General features: G+C 35.2%; 1 protein-coding gene across 6 annotated transcripts in view; it reads right to left on the minus strand.

The window, feature by feature from the left end:
• The window catches only part of LOC150102202 (ral GTPase-activating protein subunit alpha-1), an 800,562-nt gene that overhangs the window by 485,811 nt on the left and 293,306 nt on the right, over nucleotides 1–21,445 (minus strand). For all 6 annotated transcript variants that reach the window (XM_090398990.1, XM_090398987.1, XM_090398991.1 and 3 more), the window contains one exon: nucleotides 12,046–12,177. In XM_090398990.1, the coding sequence (XP_090255116.1) occupies nucleotides 12,046–12,177 (132 nt within the window). The remainder of the gene's footprint in view (nucleotides 1–12,045; nucleotides 12,178–21,445) is intronic.

Raw genomic sequence — 21,445 nt, forward strand, 5'->3', positions numbered from 1 at the left:
TGACAATCTAAACAGCAGCCACAACGGATTTTGCCATGATTCTAGTATACATACCAACAACTAATTGTGAAGACTATGATATAGAGAAGATGCATATGAACAATTAGAGGAACTAATAACATCAATTAAAGATAAAGTTAATTTGATTATAATGAGCAATTTTAATGCAATAGTTGGACAATAAACGTAAAGAAAGCAGACGATTTTGACTAGGCAGGAAGAATGAAAGAGGAGAACAATTGTTAGACTTCTACAAAGAACATGACTTCATAACTGGTAAATGATAAGCGTTTTGAAGCTAAAATAAAGACACATGAAAATCACCAGGAGATGCATGATACCAGTTTGATTACATACACATCAAGAAGAGATAGAAAAACCAGGTCGAGTCATGCTACATCTACTCAGGAGCTGAAATAGAGAATGACTACTCACTTCTTATTGCAAATTGTAAAATAAAATATAAGAAAATACATAGAATAAGAAGGAGAAAATGGAATATTGACCTACTGAAGACCTCAGGCATAAAAAATGAATTTAAAAAATAGATTGCATGCTTGAGATGAACAGTGAAAAATAATGGATGGTCATCAAGAAAATAACTAAAATATCAGCAGATCAAATGCTAGAATTTACAAAATTACAACTGAGGTACCTTTAATGAGACACAAGTTAACAGATAGACAGAACAAAATAAAGCAAGAAAAAAGAAGATTATACAAGACAAGGAACAATACTAAGGAAGATTGTGAATAGCTTGAAGACATATGATGCAGAATAGATGAAGTGAAATTATCGAACCAGAATATGAGGTTTAAAAATAAAGGCTTGGGCCAAAGTTACGGATGAAGAAATTCAAAGAGTGATTAATGAATTATCTAACCAGAAAATTGTAGGAAAAGATGCAATATCTGCTGAAATTCTAAAAAATATGGGAGACACAGCATAGTTAGTTATTCACATGTAAAGTCAATTTTGATACCATATGGTCACTCCCATAGCTCATTAGGTTTTCGGAGTGAAGCCTTCTGCTAGAAGAATTGGTACGGTTGCAGATGCCCTTTCCACAAAGAGTTAGTAGAACAAATGCAAACACCCATACCCCTGGCAGGATTCGAACCTACACCTTCTTGGCTGAACAGTGTATATGCTAACCACTCAGCCAACCAGGCTGGTGACACAATGTAAGAAAATTATTTAAGGTGCTTAGGTTAATCTATTAGGAGGGACAGGAAGTATATAATTTCTATAAAAGTTTTGTCGGAACAATACCCAAGAAAGGAAATCAATAGATTGTAAAAATCGTCAAACTTTAAGTTGACTCAATCATGCCTCAAAGATCACACATAGAATAAAATCAAAAATTGAATGCCATTTAGATGAAGATCAGTTGGGATTTCTCAATGGTCGATGAACTAGAAAAGCAATACTAGCCTTAACAATAACAGACCGAAGAACATACGTAAATAAAGCTAAATATTTAACATTTATAGATTTAGAAAATGCATTCGATAATGTAAGGTAAAATAAGCTGTTTCAAATAATGAAGGAAATTCTAACAGACTGCACAGACAGAAGACTAATTCAGAAATTGTATATAAACTAGAAAATAAAGATATGAATTCAAGAAAATGAAGTAACTGAAAAAGTAAAGAAAAAAGTATGGCAAAGTTGTGCATTGCTTCCCCCTCCCCTTACTTTTCAACCTGTATATAGATACTGCAATGAAATTAATAAAAGAACAAATGAACAGGGTAACTGTAAGTGAAATCCAGATACATATGAAACATTTTTCTTATGATATAGCTGTATAAGCTGAGAATGAACAGGATTTAAAACAGATATTATTTAGGATGGATGAGGTTTTATCTGATTTATGGACTTAAATGCAGCAAAAATAAATAAATAAATAAATAAAATAATGGTGGCAGATTCAAAGAAACAAAATAAGACAGATAAAACAGTGATTAGAGGTATGAATATTAGATAAGTACATTTGTTCATATATCTTGGAGGAACTATACAAGAAGACAGATAGATATAAGTTGGAAATGTTGAGAATTCCTATGCCAAAAGAAGGATTAAAGAAATAGAGATCATTTATTACAATAAGGTAAATAAAGATATATGGAAAGGATTTATAAGAACATTTGTTTGGAGCATATTCTTATATAATCCAAGTTGTAAAGATGTGGATACAGTAGCTTAGAAAGGAATATGAAAATTCTGGGATGTGAGAAAACATAACGAAAGGATTATAAATTATTGGAATGGAAGATACCAGAGAAAAGAAGAAGAGGGAAGATGAAAGATGCATTCTCAGAGGTGATGTGTAGATTACTTCGAAGAGCTTATAAAATACTGGAAATAGGGCATTCTCTATGGCAATAGGAACTGTTCATTAAAATGTTGATGATGAATAAAAAAAGTGCTAAATGTTACAAAAAAGAAAAAAAAAAAAAAAAAAAAAATATATATATATATATATATATATATATATATATATTGGGTTGGGGTGTGTTTTAGGGTTTGTTTCAGTAGTTGACTTTTCGCTGTTCGCCATGGTTCCCTTGGAAATACAACAAGGGCCTTGTTTAACCGGGCGACACCCTAGCCGGCATGAAATTTTGTCATGTTGTACCATCATTTTGTAGATTGGTTTAAGCAAATAAGAATACAATTTGGTTGGCTAAATCCCAAATTGCCAGCCCATCCTTGTTCGTTCAGTATCTAGGTAGAATACCCAACAGAGTGTACCATGAGAAGGTGAAGATTAGATTGAGGTCAGAAGCCCTGGTCGGTTCTCCGCATTCCTTTAAAGGCTATGTGGAGGTCTCCTCTCAGTTATACAGCTTTGACCCTTAAGCACCCCAACACCGACTGCATGATGCCATATTTTATATAATACAATTAATTATTTTGAGTATGAACTAAATATTAACTACTAATTTTAAGAGTTCTATCAAAAATTCAATTGTAAATAATTTCAGCAATTATTCACTTGAATGACACCTTAACACTTTTATTTTATTTACATCAATGCTGAACACTCTTGCAATTCATGCAGATTACTTCTCTTGGAAGAACCAAATATACAAACAGATAGTACTGTAATATACAGTACTATCTGTTAAACAAGTATCAATCATCATCATCAAATTCCTAACATGTACCTTCACAAAGGGCATACAGGATATTGTAATAGTACTACATGAAGAGCTTACATCATTACTAACTTCCTATCAACAATTTTCCTCCAAATAAATCTGTTATCTGTCAAGACTTGAACATTATCAGATCGCATATTTCTATTTTCTAAGGCACTTTTTACGGTATTAATACACCTATATCTTGGTCTTCCTCTACAAAGAGATAGTACTGTAATGGATTCTCCTATAGCCAAGTTTCATGTAAGTTTTGAAATACAGGCATTTGACACACTCCAGGTAGAAAGGCTTATATATGTTGGAAGTGCATGCTACTTTATTTAATAGCATTGATTCACAACACAGAATAATAAGAAAATAATTAATATTTTGTTATTTGCTGATATTTGACTGTATTATATCCAGCATCTTCAGAGCACAAAAACAAAAAAAGTACTCAAAAAAGCAACACTTTGGTATAACAGTGGTACTAGTTTAAAAAAAAAAAAATTAATGGACAACACAAGGAACTAAAGTTCTAATTTGCACCATCTACTGTTGGATAAAGAGAAAGAAAACAAGTATCAATCATCATCATCAAATTCCTAACATGTACCTTCACAAAGGGCATACAGGATATTGTAATAGTACTACATGAAGAGCTTACATCATTACTAACTTCCTATCAACAATTTTCCTCCAAATAAATCTGTTATCTGTCAAGACTTGAACATTATCAGATCGCATATTTCTGTTTTCTAAGGCACTTTTTACGGTATTAATACACCTATATCTTGGTCTTCCTCTGGATCTTTTTCCTGCCAACCTGGCAGAGAACACTTGCTTTGCTAATCCAAACAAGTAATCCATTTCAATGATTAAATTAATGATTGTCTCCCAGATTTTCAATAAATTGACACAACCATACTTTTTGATGTTTGGAGTATGTTTAAAAGCTGCTGCTGTTTCCAAAAACAATCTCTCTCACTTATAATGACTTCTGTGTAGCACTTTTGTTTTCTTTCATTTGATTCTGTGCGAAGGGGTATACAAAGTATGGTCTGCTAGTCCAAACTTCCCATTACGATAGTGCCCTCCATTGCTTATAACACCAAACTACAGCAAAACTGTTACCATCCCAAACATTCAAAGGTACATCTGAAAAGATATTTAGAGTGTTTAATAAATATCAGCTACGTACCACATTTAAACCATATGTCAAATTGGCAACTCTTATCTGTTCACCTAAGAAAAAACTCTCTCCTTTATCACATCCAGAATTTTAGTATTTTAGATTTAGATTGTATGATTGTAGTTCGTGGGTGCTTAAGGGTCAAAGCTGTATAACTGAGAGTAGACGTCCACATAGCCTTTAAAGGAATGCAGAGAACCAACCAGGGTTTCTGACCTAATGTCCAATCCTCACCTTTTTGTGGTGCATCCCGTTGGGTATCTACTTGGATACTGAATGAACGAGAATGGGCTGGCAATTTGGGATTTAGCTAACCAAATAGTATTCTTATTGGTTAAACCAAAATAAATAATGATGGTACAGCGTGACAAAATTTCATGCAGGCTGGGGCGTCGCCCGGTTAAACAAGGCCCCTGTTGTTTTCGCCAGAGAACCAGGGCGAACAGCCAAAAGTCAGCTACTGGAACAATCTGAAAAAAACACCCGAACTCAACATCACCAGAGTTAAAGATCAGTACTATCAACATAAGAAGCCTGAATGGCAAAGAAATGGAGCTACTGAGGAATTAGATAAGTACCAGATCAACATAATAGGGGTGACTGAAACAAAAAAGACAAACTGGTTAGATCTTTCTGAGCAATAAATACAAAATGTTATATTCAGGAAATGACAATCAAGGAAAAGGAGGAGTAGCCATAGTATTCAACACAAAATACGAGGCTAATCTTCTTGAATAGCAGTCAGTCTCAAGTAGAGTAATGTGGGCAAATATGAGAATGGGCAACTGGACAATGAAACTTATTTGTGCCTATGGTCCCAAAGAAGGTTTTACTAAGGTAGAAATGGAGAAATTTTTTGAGGCTTTAGAAAAAGCAACTGACACAATGAAAAAGGAAAAGTTGGTCCTTGTTGGGGTCTAAATAGCAGAGTAGGAAATGATTGTGAGACATACAGAAATATTTTGGGAAAATTTGGAGAAAAGAGCAAAGCTAATAATAATGGCAAATATCTGTTGGATTTCTGCTCAGGTCATGGACTAGTTATTACTAACACCATGTTCCAACATAAAAATGTGCACAAATTCACATGGAGAGAAGAGGCAAGGAATAAGAAAAGTCTCATTGACTATGTTATTATCGATTGCAGGACACCAGAGTGTACAGAGGATTTGAAATTGGAAGTGATCACTATTTAGTCTTGAGCAGGGTAAAATTGAATTTCATATTGAAAATAATAACATGTAAGAAAGTTTTAAAGCAAATAAAAGTTGAGCAGCTCTCATATGTGAATTGTAGACTAAAATACACAAAGATTATTGAAGAAAAAATGAAAGAGTTTGAGAACACGAATCAAACCTTGGAGATTCAGTGGCAAACTCTGAAGAAAACATTGATTGTTTCTGCCAGAGAGGCATGTGGTGAGGTTGCTATTCTTTTCAATATGAAATTCAATTTTATCCTGCTAAGACTAAATAGTGATCACTTCCAATTTCAAATCCTCTGTACACTCTGGTGTCCTGCACAGGGAGAAAACATCACCATCGACAATAACATAGTCAATGAGACTTTTATTATTCCTTGCCTCTTCTCTCCATGTGAATTTGTGCACATTTTTATGTTGGAACATGGTGTTAGTAATAACCAGTCCATGTCCTGAGTAGAAATCCAACAGATATTTGCCATTATTATTAGCTTTGCTCTTTTCTGCAAATTTTCCCAAAATATTTTTGTATGTCTCACAATTTCCAAGGATAAAAAAATCAGAACTCCATGGTGGACACAGGAAGTTAAAGAGGCAGTGACGGAAAAGAAGAAAGCATATCAAAAGTTCCTGTCAAATAAGTCAGCTTGTGCTCTTAGAGAATATAGAGACAAATGCAAGAATGCTAAACACTGTGTAAAACTAGCTAAACAAAAGTCATGAGAGGACTTTGGCAAGAATATAGAAAATAAATATCAAGAAGGTGGCAAAATATTCTGGAGGTTGTTGAAGAAGCTTAGGAATGGAGGAAAGAGTGCTGTAAAAGGAGTTAGAGATGATAAAGGTGACATGAAAACTGGAGAAAAAGATATCCTTGAAGTATGGAGTAATTACTTTGTAAAACTGCTAAATGAAACAAACAGTGATGACAGCACAGTGGTAAAAAAACACTGACCGGCATGCAGTCAGGAATACATATCCATACTTGAAGTAGAAAAAGCCATCAAAGGCTTGAAATGTGGAAAGGCAGCAGGAGTAGATGACATTCAACCAGAAATGCTGAAGTATTGTGGTATAAAAATTTTACAGTGGCTGCACTGCATAGTTCAAAGTGCTTGGACAGAGGGAAGAATTTTCGATGATTGGAGTGGAGCTCTCATAGTACCATATACAGGGTGTTCGGGATAAATTTGACATATTTATAATTAATTATATTTTTCCGTAAGTTACATGTATTAACACACACTTCTCTTCATTTAAAAGTTTGGACCCTTCTTCATTCATATACAAGATGTCAGAAAGGATGGATAGCTGGAACCCACCTCAATCATGGAAGAGAATAACTTGTATCATGATGATTCGTGCCCGCCATCAAAATAAGGATATTACGACTGCTGCCCAATGCTCCCTGAATACAGTAAAAACAATCAGGCATGAACTAGAGACTTGCAATGGTGACTACGAGGATGTAGCAAGAAGAAAGATCCCTAGCAGACGATCTGATTGCGTTCGTACAGCAGAATTCCTCGCAAATCTGCAGGAACAGGTGTTGAAGAACCCTGGCATTGGAATTCGGGCTTTGTTCGTGGAGTTGCTAACTGTAGTCAAGCCCTGGATAACAAGGGTAACCAATGGTAGGCCGTATGTATGGCAGCAGGATTCGGCCCCTTGCCACACCTCTGGGAAAAGTCAAAAATGGTTGTCTGAAAATTTCTACGACTTCACCAGTCCAAATGTTTGGCCTCCAAACTCCCCAGACCTTAACCCCATGGATTATTTTGTATGGGGCGCAGTTGAAAAAGACACCAATCGCACTTCCAGTAATACAAAAGCCCAGTTAATGGATAAAATTAAAACAGTTTTTGCGGCCCTTCCCAGGGAGACTGTAGCATCAGCTTGTTCGAGGTTCCGAAGCAGAATTGAAGCTGTGATCGATGCTAATGGTGGTTATTTTGAGTAAATCTTGTTGATAGTATTGTAATTAACTCTGCCTGTAATGTTTTTTTATCAATTCATTAAATTTAATAGATACAAAGAAGATTTTCTTTTTCCTTACGAAACTGTCAAATTTATCCCGAACACCCTGTATATAAAAAGTGAAATAAAACTGAATGTGAGAATTACAGAGGTATTTCCCTGCTGAGTGTTCCTGGTAAGATTTATGCAAGTATACTTGAGAAATGGTTGAGAAGAATTGTGGAAAAAAAGGTTGGTGAAGAACAAGCTGGATTCAGGCCAAACAGAGGCTGTCAGGATCAGATCTTCACTTTACGACAAATAGTCGAGAAAGCATGGGAATATAACAAAGATCTGTATTTAAGTTTTCGATTTGGAAAAGACATATGACAAAGTGCTAAGAGAGAAGCTATTCAATACGCTGCAGTTATATGGTGTCAATGGGGCATTATATCAAGCAATACTTTGTCTTTATTTGAGTTGTAAGTCAGCAGTAAGAATTGAAGGAAGTACAGGAAGATGGTTTAATTAAATCTGGTGTGAGACAAGGATGTACATTATCCCCTCTGTTTTTCATTATCTATATGGATCACATTATGAAGGAAAGTGGTATTAAACATGATATCAAAATTGGAGATGTTAATGCCAGCTCTTTGCTTTATGCGGATGATGTTATACTTCTAAATAAATCCACTACAAGTCTGCAAGATTCTCTGACTAAATTGAATAGCTGTTGTAATAGATATGGTATGAAGGTCAGCAATAAAAAGACAAAGACAATGAAAATAGGCTGAATCATTGAAAATGTCAACTGTGTTGTGAATGGAGAACCTGTGGAACAAGTAAAACATTTCTGCTATTTAGGCATGATTTTTACTGAAGATGGTAAATTAAATATAGAAATAGACAACAGAATCAACAAAGCTGGTATGGTGGGAAGTCAACTGAATAAATTCATATGGAATAAGAGAGAAATTAGTCGGAACACTAAATTAGCTGTATACAAGACAGTGTTCAAACCAGTTTTAACTTTTGGATCTGAGAGCTGGGTCAGAAGTAAAACACTTGACCAAAGACTAGAGACCACAGATATGAGAGTCCTGAGAAAGATTATAGGCATGAACAGATGGCATCAATGGCAATATCATATTAAAAACGAGGATATTAGGAAAGAACTTGACATCGTCAGCATCCAGGAATGCGTTAGCAGAGCTAATCTCAGGTGGTATGGTCACCTAAACAGAATTGCGAGGAAAGGTAAGCAAAACAAGTGTTCTCTTCCAGGTTGGCAGCAAAACAACCCAGAGGAAGACCAACATAAAGGTGTATTGATACAGTACAAAGTGCCTTAGACGATAGAAATATAAGATCTGATAATGTTGGAGTCTTGATAAGTAACAGACTGATTTGGAGGAAAATTGTAGATAGGAAGTTAGTAATGATATAATTTTTTCATGTAGTACTATCATATCCTGTACACCCCTTGTGGGTACATGGCAGGAATTTGATGATGATGATGATGATTGTAGTTCGTTGTGTTGTCCATTACAATTTTTTTTTTAACTATCCCACTTATTAATTATATTAATTCCTGCTGTTTTGTGTAATGTGACAAACTGTTTTTGTGCACTGAAGATGCTGGATATAATATCAGAAAAATAGCAGCAAATAAGTTAATAAATATTAATATTTTTTATTATTATTTTGTGTTGTAAATCAATAATGTTAAACAAATTAACATGCAACTCCAGTTATGTTTTCGATACAGCTAAGATACACAGTTGTGCTCTCAATTTGACCTTGTGGCCAAATAGATATAATAGACACCTTCAACTCAGTCAACACACAAGGATGGTTTTAAAGGAAAAGAGACTAACAGTAGCCTAGCTTTTCTAGACACTTTAATAACACATCTTCCAAATGATAAACTTTCTTTTACAATATACTGCAACCTATTCATACAGGGAGATACATTTATAAACTTCTTATCATTATCCCCAAGCCAATATGTATTATTAAAACTAACAAATAGGGCCATTAATCCCTGTTCCAGTCCGTGCGGTTAGTCTAGTGGCTGTGTGCTTCGCAACCATATGCCCTGGGAAGGAGTGTCCTAGGTTCGATTTCTGTTGGTGATGTGAGGAGCTGATGGATCTTCTCAGCCATAGCCAAGTTAGCTGGTCTTGGGTGTGGACTGTAGGTTTTTTCCCCCAGTTTATCCTGGGGTTTTTCATCCTGCAAAACAGGCAACCAGCCTTGAGAACTCAACACTACAGGACATAGGATACAGTGGGGCACAGGGCTCACCATCTTATTCTGTGAATGGCTTGAGGTCCAATGATTAATAATATACCCTCCACACCGCAGGGTAAAAGAGGGTATAAAGAAGATGAAGATGAGAGAACCCATGTTCCAATGTGGCATTCTTCACAGCTGAACTTAACGATATAATTATTATTATTATTCTGTACCTACCCTCCATGGAGTCTGCAGACTCACTGTGGGAAGTTCACTCAACTGACAACATATTTATTATATAGAATATTAAAATCTTTAACACATCTTGCTTAAACAACACATTCTGGTAATGCATTCCATTCATTGACAACTCTCCATATAAAAAATCTACCTCACATCCCTCTTCACCACACTCTTACATAACTTCCAGAGATGACCTCTGGTTCTTGGTCTCTTGCCTTCAACTCTTTTTATAATCTCATCTGGATTAATCTGATAAAATCTTCTCATTAAGTTAATCATATCTCTATCGTATCACCCACCTCTTTTCCTCCAATCCATTAAACTCTGCAATCCACATTTTTTCAACCTCTCTCCACAATATGCCATGTCCTGATATTGTCTTAGTCACTTGTCTCTGGACCCTCTACAATGTCTCCACATCACACAGACAACCAGGTGACCAGATTTAAGCACAGTAATCCAAGTGTGGTCTGACTAGTGCTTTATACAGTTGCACAACCACTTCCTTATCCATACATGTTAGAGTACTTCTATCATAGCAATATGCCTTCTAAACTTCAGTCTACTGTCAACCATTATTCCCAAATCTCAAATCTCATCCACTTCCTGCGATATAGTACGGTACTGTCGATATAGCGCACAGCCTTATTTCTGCACTACAAAATGCAACAGCTTGTACTTATTGATATCAAAATTATAACCCCACTCCTCTGTCCAAGTCAAAAGTCTATTCAAATCTTCCTGAAGGGAATTAACATCAGCAGTGCTATTTATAATTCTTTGCAACTTTGCATCCTCAGCAAACAACTGAAGATCCCCAGTCAGTCCACATGATATATTGTTGACAGACAAGTTATACAGTAGGTGCACAACTTGCTGGTATTGTTCACAGAGCCAATTTTCAATCCATCTAACCAATATACTACCTATTCCCATCTTCTGCAGCTTGCACAGCAACTTATCACATAGTATAATCTGTCAAACACTTTTGCAAAATCCAAGAATATCACTGTATATGATTCTCTCTTATCTAACACACCCGTTACCCTATCATAAAAAGCAAGTAAATTGCTAAAACAGGATCTATCCTTTACAAATCCATGCAGACCATCATAAAGAATGCTATGTCAATCAACTCAATCCTGTATTCTATTCCTTACCAATCTCTTCAATACATAAGCCACACATTTTTATCTGATAGCTAAAATTCCAAAAGAATTAACAAAATATTTAACCCACCTCTCAAGCCTTAACCTATCAACAAATGGAGGCAATGTGATGCAATCATTATTCTATATGATTCTCTGCACAGTCTTCAAACTACATTTAATACTGTCTGCCCTTTTCTGTTCTACTAAGGAACATGATTTCCTGTTTCTGTTGCCAGTGTATATAAGGTTATTTAGTACTACAAGTTGCCTTACTATAGGCTGACTAGATGATCCGCCAATGTCTGCTTGGAAGAAGATAAAAAAATTAACTGGCAATCATGACTATGAATAGCTATATCTAGTTGACCACTGCATAAACATCATTCACAGAGTCAAAGGGAAAACATTAATATGTTTGATGACAACAAGTAGAAATATAATAGATTATTCAAAGAATTTGCAGATGTCAATAATTTAGTTTAATATAAATAAATATGGTTGTGTTAAACTTCCCGAGATACACGAATCAGTAATTCTTAGGCATCCTGAGTTGCAACTAGGCTAACTACTAGTGCTCATAGAGGGCACTATTCCTACATAGGTCTCAAGACTGCTAACCCAGTGTAGTAATGGAGACTACTAAGTTCCACATTATGATGTGTTGCATGCATGTTTCTTACAATCCGTACTATATTGCTGAAGATGTCTATGATGGGTATAAAATATTGGAAACATTAAGCTGTAGTTTAATTCATTTCTTTTGCTTTTTACAATCAAGAGTTCTAACAAGAGTCCTAATCAGCACCTAAGCCTAACAACATAAGATAGATACACAAGATATTTTTTTTTTATAAAATTACACAATATCTTGTGTAATTTTATAAAATAAGAATAATTTTCATAAACTACAAATAATACCTCTGTGGGAGAGGAAATCCAAGGATTTACTTCTTTGGCGAGAACAGAGTTTCTTTGAATTATGTTCTATATCATACTCGCCAGAACCACTGATTATCCTTACAAGCTCCTCATCTACAGATGGAGATGTACCTATTGAAAGGCAGAAAATGAGAAAAAATAAATAAATACACAGGTATTTTTAAACTTTAAATATCTATTCTAAGCTTAAACAAAAGTATTTTTTTGACTAAAAAAGAAAACATTATCACCAATAAATTCCTGGTAAGGACCATCATCCTCTCAATATTTGTCAGGAGTCAAATATTGTGAGATTTGATATTCTAGTCTTCTAGAGATTTCTAACTGCATCGTTTCATCTAGATCTTGGTTTTCTGCTATCTTGGCAAGAAACACCTGTTTTACTAACCTTTCCTCTCTTATTTTGTGTAAGTGATCATATTACCTTAGAATAGATCTGTTTACATTTTACTATAATGCCATGTGTTCACTTGGCTAATATTTCTCAAACTCTAATATTTGTTATCTCTAGTCCTTGATCAAGTGTTTTATTTCTAACTCAACTCTCAGAGCAGTCAGTTAAAATTGGTATGCATACAGTTTTGTATATGGCTAATTTAGTGTTTTGGATAATTTGTCCCTTATTCAACATACACTTATTCATTCATATCTTCCAGGTCTACCTACTCACTGATGAGAACTCAAAAAAGGTTGAAACCGGTCTGGGTAGTGACCTCTGCTCATAATGTAATGACAGTATTACATCTCCTAGGAGCTGTGTTTTACATTATGAGAAAATATCAAAAATAGTGAGGGAGCTTGCTCCACCTTTACTTCGAATTGCCTTCGCCGATAGTTTTTCGGCATGAAACTTATAGATCGTAGTTATCGATCTTTAGTTTCGCTTACTGGCTATAAAACAACAAAAGATGTTTATCCCCTTATTTTCTATATTAAGGTGCCAGAAAACTAGCCATTTGGCTTTTTATCTTAACTAAAATACACTTATTCAATTGGCTCCCCATAAATGCATGCTTTACTTATTCTATTGTCTATTTCCATATTCAATTTGCAATTTTTTTTAAATTTTGCATTAAATAACTGACATATTCACTTGTTCTATAAATTTTCCATTGAAAATACAGTAGTCCCCCTGCTTTATCTGCAGGGAATGCATTCCAAGATCCCTCCCCCCTTTCCTGCAGATACCTGAAGCTATATATACTATACTGATTTCCTATACCTACATACCTATGATAAAGTTTAATTTATAAATTTGGCACAATAACAGATTAACAACAATAACTAATAATAAAGCAGAACAATTATACCAACATACTGTAAAAAAGTTATTGGAATGTGAATGGAATCATAGCAACCTCAGCATACATTTTATTATTATTATTTATTTATTATTTCATGTAGTCAAGAACTTTCACCTTTTAACTTAAAAGGAAGCACTTTATGACTTCTTTCTGGCACACTAGAATTGCCAGCATAACTACTCTTGCACTTTGGGGCCATTATTAAGTAAAATAAAGGTTACTTACACATGCACTGCAATATCGTCATAGTTGATCTGATAAAAGATAACTACTCAGAATGGTGCACAATTTAAAACTTATGAATTGTTTATTTCTGGAATTGTCCATTTAATATTTTCAGATAGCTACTAAGTGATTAATGGGCAGATAGCTTATGTGGACATTGGTACAGTGGACACAGTGATGATTCATGTCCCTGGGTAGGACATCACGAGATTTCACAACACGTTATAAATTGTTTATTTCTTGAATTTTCCAATTAATATTTTTGGACCAGGATTGATTGCAGATAACTGAAACACTGAAAGTGAACCCATGGATAAGGGGGAGACTACAGTACAAGTGATGTCTTTATGCTCCTGCTTATTTTCATGATTTTTGTCTTTGTATCACTGATTTTCCTGACAAATTTGTTAGAGCAGTTATTCAATGTCAAAGAAACGTGAAAATTTGCAATAGTAAATTTGGCACAGTAACAGTAAACCCTCAGTGTTTACATAAAGTAAACAGTGAGGGTTTAATATATGATTAATCAAGATTAATACCACTTTTTTTGTTGTTAAAATAATCCACATAAGTGACGAACAGGATAGAAGAAGGATGCATTCTTGTCTAACATCTGATTTGGTATCAAACCATCTTCCTGTTATCTCCTTCAATTCTGTTGATTTATATCTTAACCTCCCTAATGACCAAATTGGATCAAATACAGAGTGATTATAATTAAAGCGATTATAATTCGATGAGTAAGTACTCAGCGAAACGGAATTCTATTTTGTGCAAAAAAACAATGTTAGCTCTAAAAGTTGCCACAAGAGCAAAACATGGCACTGTAATACATGTAAATTACATATGATACTCCTGGTATGCAGTGAAATGTTGCAACTGTACCATTTATGCAAATGACAAATGTCCCCAATGATGCATGCTTCGAAAAAAACTTCTATAAAAGCAGGTAGCTGCAGAATACAGCAGTTCAATGCCTGTGAGCAAACAACATGTTAAAGCACAATGTCATCATTACCTAAGGATTGCACACTTGTCATGAATTTGTTTTACCAAAACAACACCAGTCCATTGACAGCATTTCAAAAGTTCAGAACATTAAAGAGATTAAAAAAAAGGTTTGCGCAAAATGATCTGGAAATTTGAAGAGGTGGGTTTCTCAGATGTCAAACCTGGCAGAGGAAGGAAGCCCAAACAGCAGAAGTGGAGGAAGTAGACCCAACATTAGAGGAAGAAAGGATGGCAAATGTCGTAGGAAGCAGCAGCACATGGCATACTACATGGTCTTTAGACTTTGTGAACCATAAGCACAATTCACAAAGTCATAAGACAAATTCTGTGCTGTTAGCCTTACAAGATTTCCCATGTTCAGCAATTGTACACGGGAAAGATTTGCCCTGCAGTTTCTTGTTCGGACTGAACTGAACAACAACTGGCCATGGAACATTTTCTGGATGGACAAAGCTCACTTCCATCTGGACAGTGCTATGAATATGTACAACTGCAGAATTTGGGCAACCGTAAATCCACACGTTGTGTGACAGATTCTACTTCATTCCCCAAAAGTATGGTTTTATAGGAGAATTCATTATCAGACCTTTCTTTTTCAAGGAGCTTGGTCCTGCTGGTCTTGTTAGCTGCAGTTTTAATGGCCAGCGATATCATCTCTCTCTCTCTCTCTCTCTCTCTCTCAGCCAATCAGGTGATTCCAACACTTGAACAGCATCAGTGCCTGGATTCAACAGTTCTTATGCAAGATGGTGCCCCTCCTCACATCGTCACTCCTGTCAAGTGGTTGCTTCAGACAGATTTTACCAAGGACAGAATCATCAGCTGCCATTTTTGTACAATGTGTTCAGCATGCTTGCTGGATCTGAACCTCTGTGACTTCGCTGTGGGGGCATCTCAAAGACATTGTCTATTGTGGACAAATAGCCAACTTAATGGACCTCAAGATTAGCATTACATGCCATATCCACAACATTTCAAGTGAAACTCTACATTCTGTGGTTGAACATGCAATTTTAGCTTGTTGCCGACAATGGATGACAGCATATCAAACGTGTTGTGTAATCACACAACGTATACTGTGTTTACCCTATATTTTGTGACGTTTTGAATTACCCACTATGGTATTGCAGTGGCATGTATCGCCCTAGTGGTAACTTTTAGAATTAACATTGGTTTTTGCACAAAATAAAATTCCATTGATGCACAACATCATCATGTTAAATATTAAATCGTTCTGTTGAGTAGTTGCCCAATTACAGTCTTTCAAAACATGAACTTTAATTATAATCACTCTTTACATAAACCACCTTATGAAATTTCAAGGATGAAAACAGGAATAGCTTTCTGTCTTTCATCTTCTAATTACCCTACTCCATCATAAATGCCTTACAGTTGGATCCATTAACAGATTAAATAGAATGGAGTTGTGACTTTTGAGACCACTTTACTTAAAGTGAACTGTTTTACTTGAAACTTCCTGTATCAGTTATTGTCATAGTCATGCATCTCTGGAACTTCTCCAATGTTTCCACATCACAATGAAAACTAAGTACAGCAGTCCAAGTGGGTCTGACCAGTGCTTCAGACAGTGGCACAACCACATCATTGTCCTTATGTATCACAGTGACAATGCGATGTGGCAAAAATGTCTGCAGCATATCACATATAGATTAATTCAATGCCTATACCTTCAGTGACTATACTGAAGCCCAAAACAGATGCAAAAAAAATTATCAATGATTCCAAAACAGAATTTGAACGGGCAAAAAGCAGGAAACTTGCAGCCTATCCTATCGGCAGCCATGCCTTTTGGTCTATTGCCAAAGCAATTGGTTGCAACTTTTTCCCTACACTACTCCCACCCCTATCATACCCAGATGGCTCGATTGCAACATCACCCACAGAAAAAGCTAATCTCCTGGCATCACACTTTGCCTGCAATCCATGCATAACCGACAATGGCAAATGCCCCCTCAGTCATTCCAACTGCCCAACATACAATGCCCCCTGTATCCTTTTGCCAGAAAGAGATCATAAAGCCGATCAACAGCTGACCTGCTCTCATATATCACCCATCTCTGGACATATACCATGAAAAAATTTGGCAAATCCCAAGTAGTTGCACTCAATATCTCTTAAAGTTTCTGACCCGGGTCTGGCACAAAGGCTTACTAAGCAAACTTCCATCATTTGGACTTACTCAGGACTTCTGCAGATGGACTGCCAGCTTCCTGTCTGGACGCACACTATGTGTAATGGTAGATGGCTCCCTATCCTCCCACTATCCAACTAATGCTGGGGTCCCACAGGGTTCAGTTCTCTCATCGACCCTCTTCCTTCTATACATCAATGGCCTACTTCAGTTGACCTCCAACCCAATACACAGTTTTGCAGATGACAGCACATTGCACTCCTCCCTTTCGTTTGATAAACCTTACCCTACACAACTCACTTCGACCCACAGAGCATCAACCACAACTTCCCTTAACGCAGACCTCCAAAGCATCCTCTGATGGGGCTCAGATAACCTCGTCAACTTCAATGCTAGTAAACCTAGTTCTGTCTTATTTCCCACAAAAAAGAACCACTTTCCTCCAGTATTATTTTTGATAACACTCAAATCCCCAGACAAGATGAAATTTCTCTTCTCGGAATTACCATGACATCAGGCCTCTCCTGGCATAAACACATCACAAACATTGCATCCTCAGCTTCCAAAAAACTAGGCTTTCTCTTTCGCTCAAGACGTTACTTCACTTCAAAACAGCTGTTAACCTTATACAAATCGCAAATCCACCCAGCTATCGAATACTGTTCCCGCATTTGGCGTGGAGCTCCTAAAAGCTCCCTCAAAATGCTTGACTCAATACCGAGGAGAGCAATTAGACTGATAAATGATCCATCTCTTACCGACTCACTTCCTCCCACTTTCACATAGACATTTAGTCTCTGCAATTTGTATGTTCTACAAATATTTTCATGGAAAATGCTCATCTGAAACAACATCAATAATTCCCCCACTCTGTACTAAACCATTGGAATATGTACAGCCACCTCCCAACATCGCTTCACAGTACACCTTGAAACCCACAGAACAAGTTTCTTTTCCTCCTCCTTCATCCCTACTACTGCTGTACTGTGGAACAGTCTTCCCCCTGAGGTATTTCCCAAGGAATACAATATACAGGTTTTCAAATCGAATGTTAACAAGTTCCTCCTTTCCTATCCCACTACCCCATATATGGTAAAAAATGATTTAAAGATGTTGTCAACCTATAGTTGGCCGGTCACCTATAGGTTGACCAGCCAACCTCTCATATATGGATCCAACATAAATAAAATAAAATAAAAAATAAAAAAAATTCAAAATTTACTTTTATGTTGAGGTATTCCAATTACATTCCCCTACCTATAATCTGAAATTTGAGGTTTTGCCTAATTTCCTACTGGTTGGAAATTTTTCACAGGGAGAATTTCATATTTTAGTATCCAAAAGCTATTATTTTACTGTTTTGAAAAAAATAAAATAAAGGCATTAACTTCAGCTGACTTTCATGTCTGCTGAAGCAGGTGCTTTTAAAACTGGACTATTTCTTGACCATTTACTCAGGTCACCACTTTCTTTCCCTCTTGGCCTAGCATCAGTTGTTTTAGAAGAAAGTAAACGCACAAATTATTTTTAGTTTTACAAACAGAATTTCTGTTATATCTTTATATAAAAATTATATACATTTATGCCATAAAAAAGTTGTTTGAATGTTATTTCCCTCTTCCTTAAAAAGAAATTTTGAGGTTACTTCAGCTGGTAGCCATTTCTAAAATCAGCTATACCTTAGATGGGTTTTTATATCTTTATATAGATTTCATATCTTTATAGTTATGGCTTAGACATATCATCAGCTAATAATACTTTTTGTCCTAGCAAATGCTAGACTGAAAGCTAAATGAGATTATTCACCAGTACTGAGGGGAAAAAAATAAATAAATAAAGCACGAACACTTCCTGGAAGTTACACTAAAGAACACAAGCAATTGCCTAATATGCACCAGAAATTTTTGTTTTGAAATTATTCGTTCTTCTCATTGATACTCCCTAATCAAAGATCACATAATTTCTAATATATTGCAGCTTCAGTTTTAAGATAAAAAAACTTATAAATCATCTGATGCAATTGCCTTTCTACTTTTGGACTGAAAAAATTATCTGTTGGAAAAAAGTGTGGCTATTCATTCATGCATAATCATTCAATTGTTTTCTTTCATTTTTTTTTTTAAATCTTTCCTTTGAGGATGTACTATTCAGCTGACTATTCCAACTACTCACAAGAATTAACACTGTACTTTAGAAGTATCTACATTTCTGTGTGTGAAACAATAGTAAAGAAGTTTTTTTCCCCCATTAACTTTAAGTAGATTTGTTTGAATAACTGCCAGAAACTCATGCTTTTTTTTTTAATTTTTTTTTTAATGCAAGATGTATTTCCTCTACATGTTTTGCTGTCTATACTGCTAACAGCATAATCAGGAGGTTGCTTAACATAAGTAAAAACTGACAAAAAATAAACATTTTTTAACAGTAGTTAACATCTATAAGTTGAAAAGATTGGAATGATAGTTTTAATCATGAGTATCATTACGCATGTTGTGTGCAGCCTCTACGTTGTTGTGTAAGCTCTGTCTGCAATTGTTGGCATAGGAGAGGTCTATAATATTACAGATAGTAATTAATGATTTATAGATGTTGTGAAAGATTATTCTTTGATTCCATGAGCAACCTGTTGAAGTAATTCTCTACTAGGTAAGGCATGGAGGATGTTTACAAATTTACTGTGTGATGTTCTTTGAGGACATGCACTACAAGTCCGATTTTTTTCTTCCCTTTTGTTTTCAACATCGTTTCTATGTACTTTGTTGAGGATTTTGAAACTTCTCCCAGTCTGACCTATGCATATCTTTCCACAATAACATAGAATCTTGTATACAATCGAATGGTTGTAAAAAAGTTTAGGAGAACGTAAAAATGCTGACATTGAGTGTCTTTAATATTTTGGCTATTTTTCTTGATGTATTGCCAATGTATGGAACAAATACCATGACTCTGTAATTAATTTCCGAGTTCTCACAGGATCGTTTGTCAGAAAATAAAAGTTTCTTTAGTACTTTTTTGATTATCCATTTTGGAAGAAATGATTAAATAGGATTTGAAGTTCTTGATTTTGTTTGATTTGTCATTTTCTAGTTTGTTTAAAACTCTATTTTTCAAGGTTTTGATTATACCTAATTTTGTTGAGGATGAATAGAATGAGCTTGATTGTAGGTACCTGCCTATATGGGTTTTTTTCCTATAGACTTCTAATGATATTCCTCTAGACATTTTTGTTGACAAGGATGTCAGGAATGGTAAGTTTCCATTCTTTTCTACTTCTAATTTGAATTTTATTTTTGGATGTTGATTATTCAGAAAATATACAAATTCTTCCAGGCATGCTCCCAAACGATAAAGATGTCACACATCTCTACCACACGTGGTTTTAAGGATGCCTGATCTATAGCTGATTCTTCAAATTTTTTCATGTATAAGTTGTCAATCAAAGGTGATAGAGGTGAGACCATTGCATATTTGGTAGTAAAAGTTTTCTTTCCAAGTGAAGAATAAGGATTTTAGGCAATGCTGAAATAGATGCAATGTCTCCGGATGAAATAATTTTTCAAGTATATCAAGTACAACTGAAACATTGGTAAAACTACAAAAAACTACATCTAACCAGCTAATATATCTGATTTGGAAATTTGAATGTTTGAGAGTTTATCTACAAAATGCATCAAGTTTTTCAGGTAGGAATTTGTATGTCCAATATAAGGAGGTTAGATAAGTGGTTAGAGTGAACTATGCTGGAGAACTTCTATCATCAACTATTGGATGTAGAGCGATGTCTGTCTTATGAACTTCAGGCATAAGACAGACATCGGTCTGTCTTATGCCTGAAGTTCATTATAATCTTGGAGTGATCGATTGTCTAGATTTAAGTTCTGTAAATCCAAAAGTATTGGAGATTAGATCAAGAATAGACATGCTTCTGAATATATGGAAGAATCAAATAACATGGAGGTGATCTTGATGTCATAGTGTGCACTATTTAAAATAACTGTTGAATGCCCTTTATCAGCCTTGTGTAAAATGATTTCTTCATTTTTGCATAAAATTCTTAAAGGTTCTTTCTCTAAAGCTGAGAAATTATTTTTTGGTGTGTGACTGTTTAATAAAACTAAAATGCTAAGTAATCTTGTGGATAATGCCTCTTTCGGAGATGACAAAATGTATAAATTTGGGATGTGACTCAGAGTAATGGTAAAATGAAAATCTTTATTTAAAACTAAAGTTTCTATATTAGTATGATTACAATAAATTTAATATAGATTTTTTAAAATTCTGAAAAGTTCTGTTTTTGTGAAGTGAACTTTACTGTATAAATGCTTGAATTTTTTTGACAGTCTCTGTCTATTCTTGAAACTGTATTTGAATGTATATGACATTCCATGTATTTTGGGATATTGAATTAGCTAGAGTACAACATGGGTGATATGCTTTTTGCTCAGTTGGGAACAAGTCTGATCTAGTTTTTTGTATTTTGGCTTGCAAAAGAGCAAAACTTGCACTTCTGTATATCCTCCAAGCTTTAGCAGAATGCATGTTTGGATGACATCCTCTCAGGAATAGAGATGGAAGGGCATGATGTATTTCGTGAAGATAGAAAGAGTAAAAAGGGAGGTGGAGTGCTATTGGTGATAGAAAAAAAGTTATGTCCATAGAAAGTAGAGATGCAGGGGAGAAGTAGTGG

This window comes from Typopeltis vanoorti, chromosome 10 (genome assembly GCF_054136105.1).
Source record: "Typopeltis vanoorti isolate ZY-2024b chromosome 10, IOZ_Tvanoo_1.0, whole genome shotgun sequence".
Lineage (NCBI taxonomy): Eukaryota > Metazoa > Arthropoda > Arachnida > Uropygi > Thelyphonidae > Typopeltis > Typopeltis vanoorti.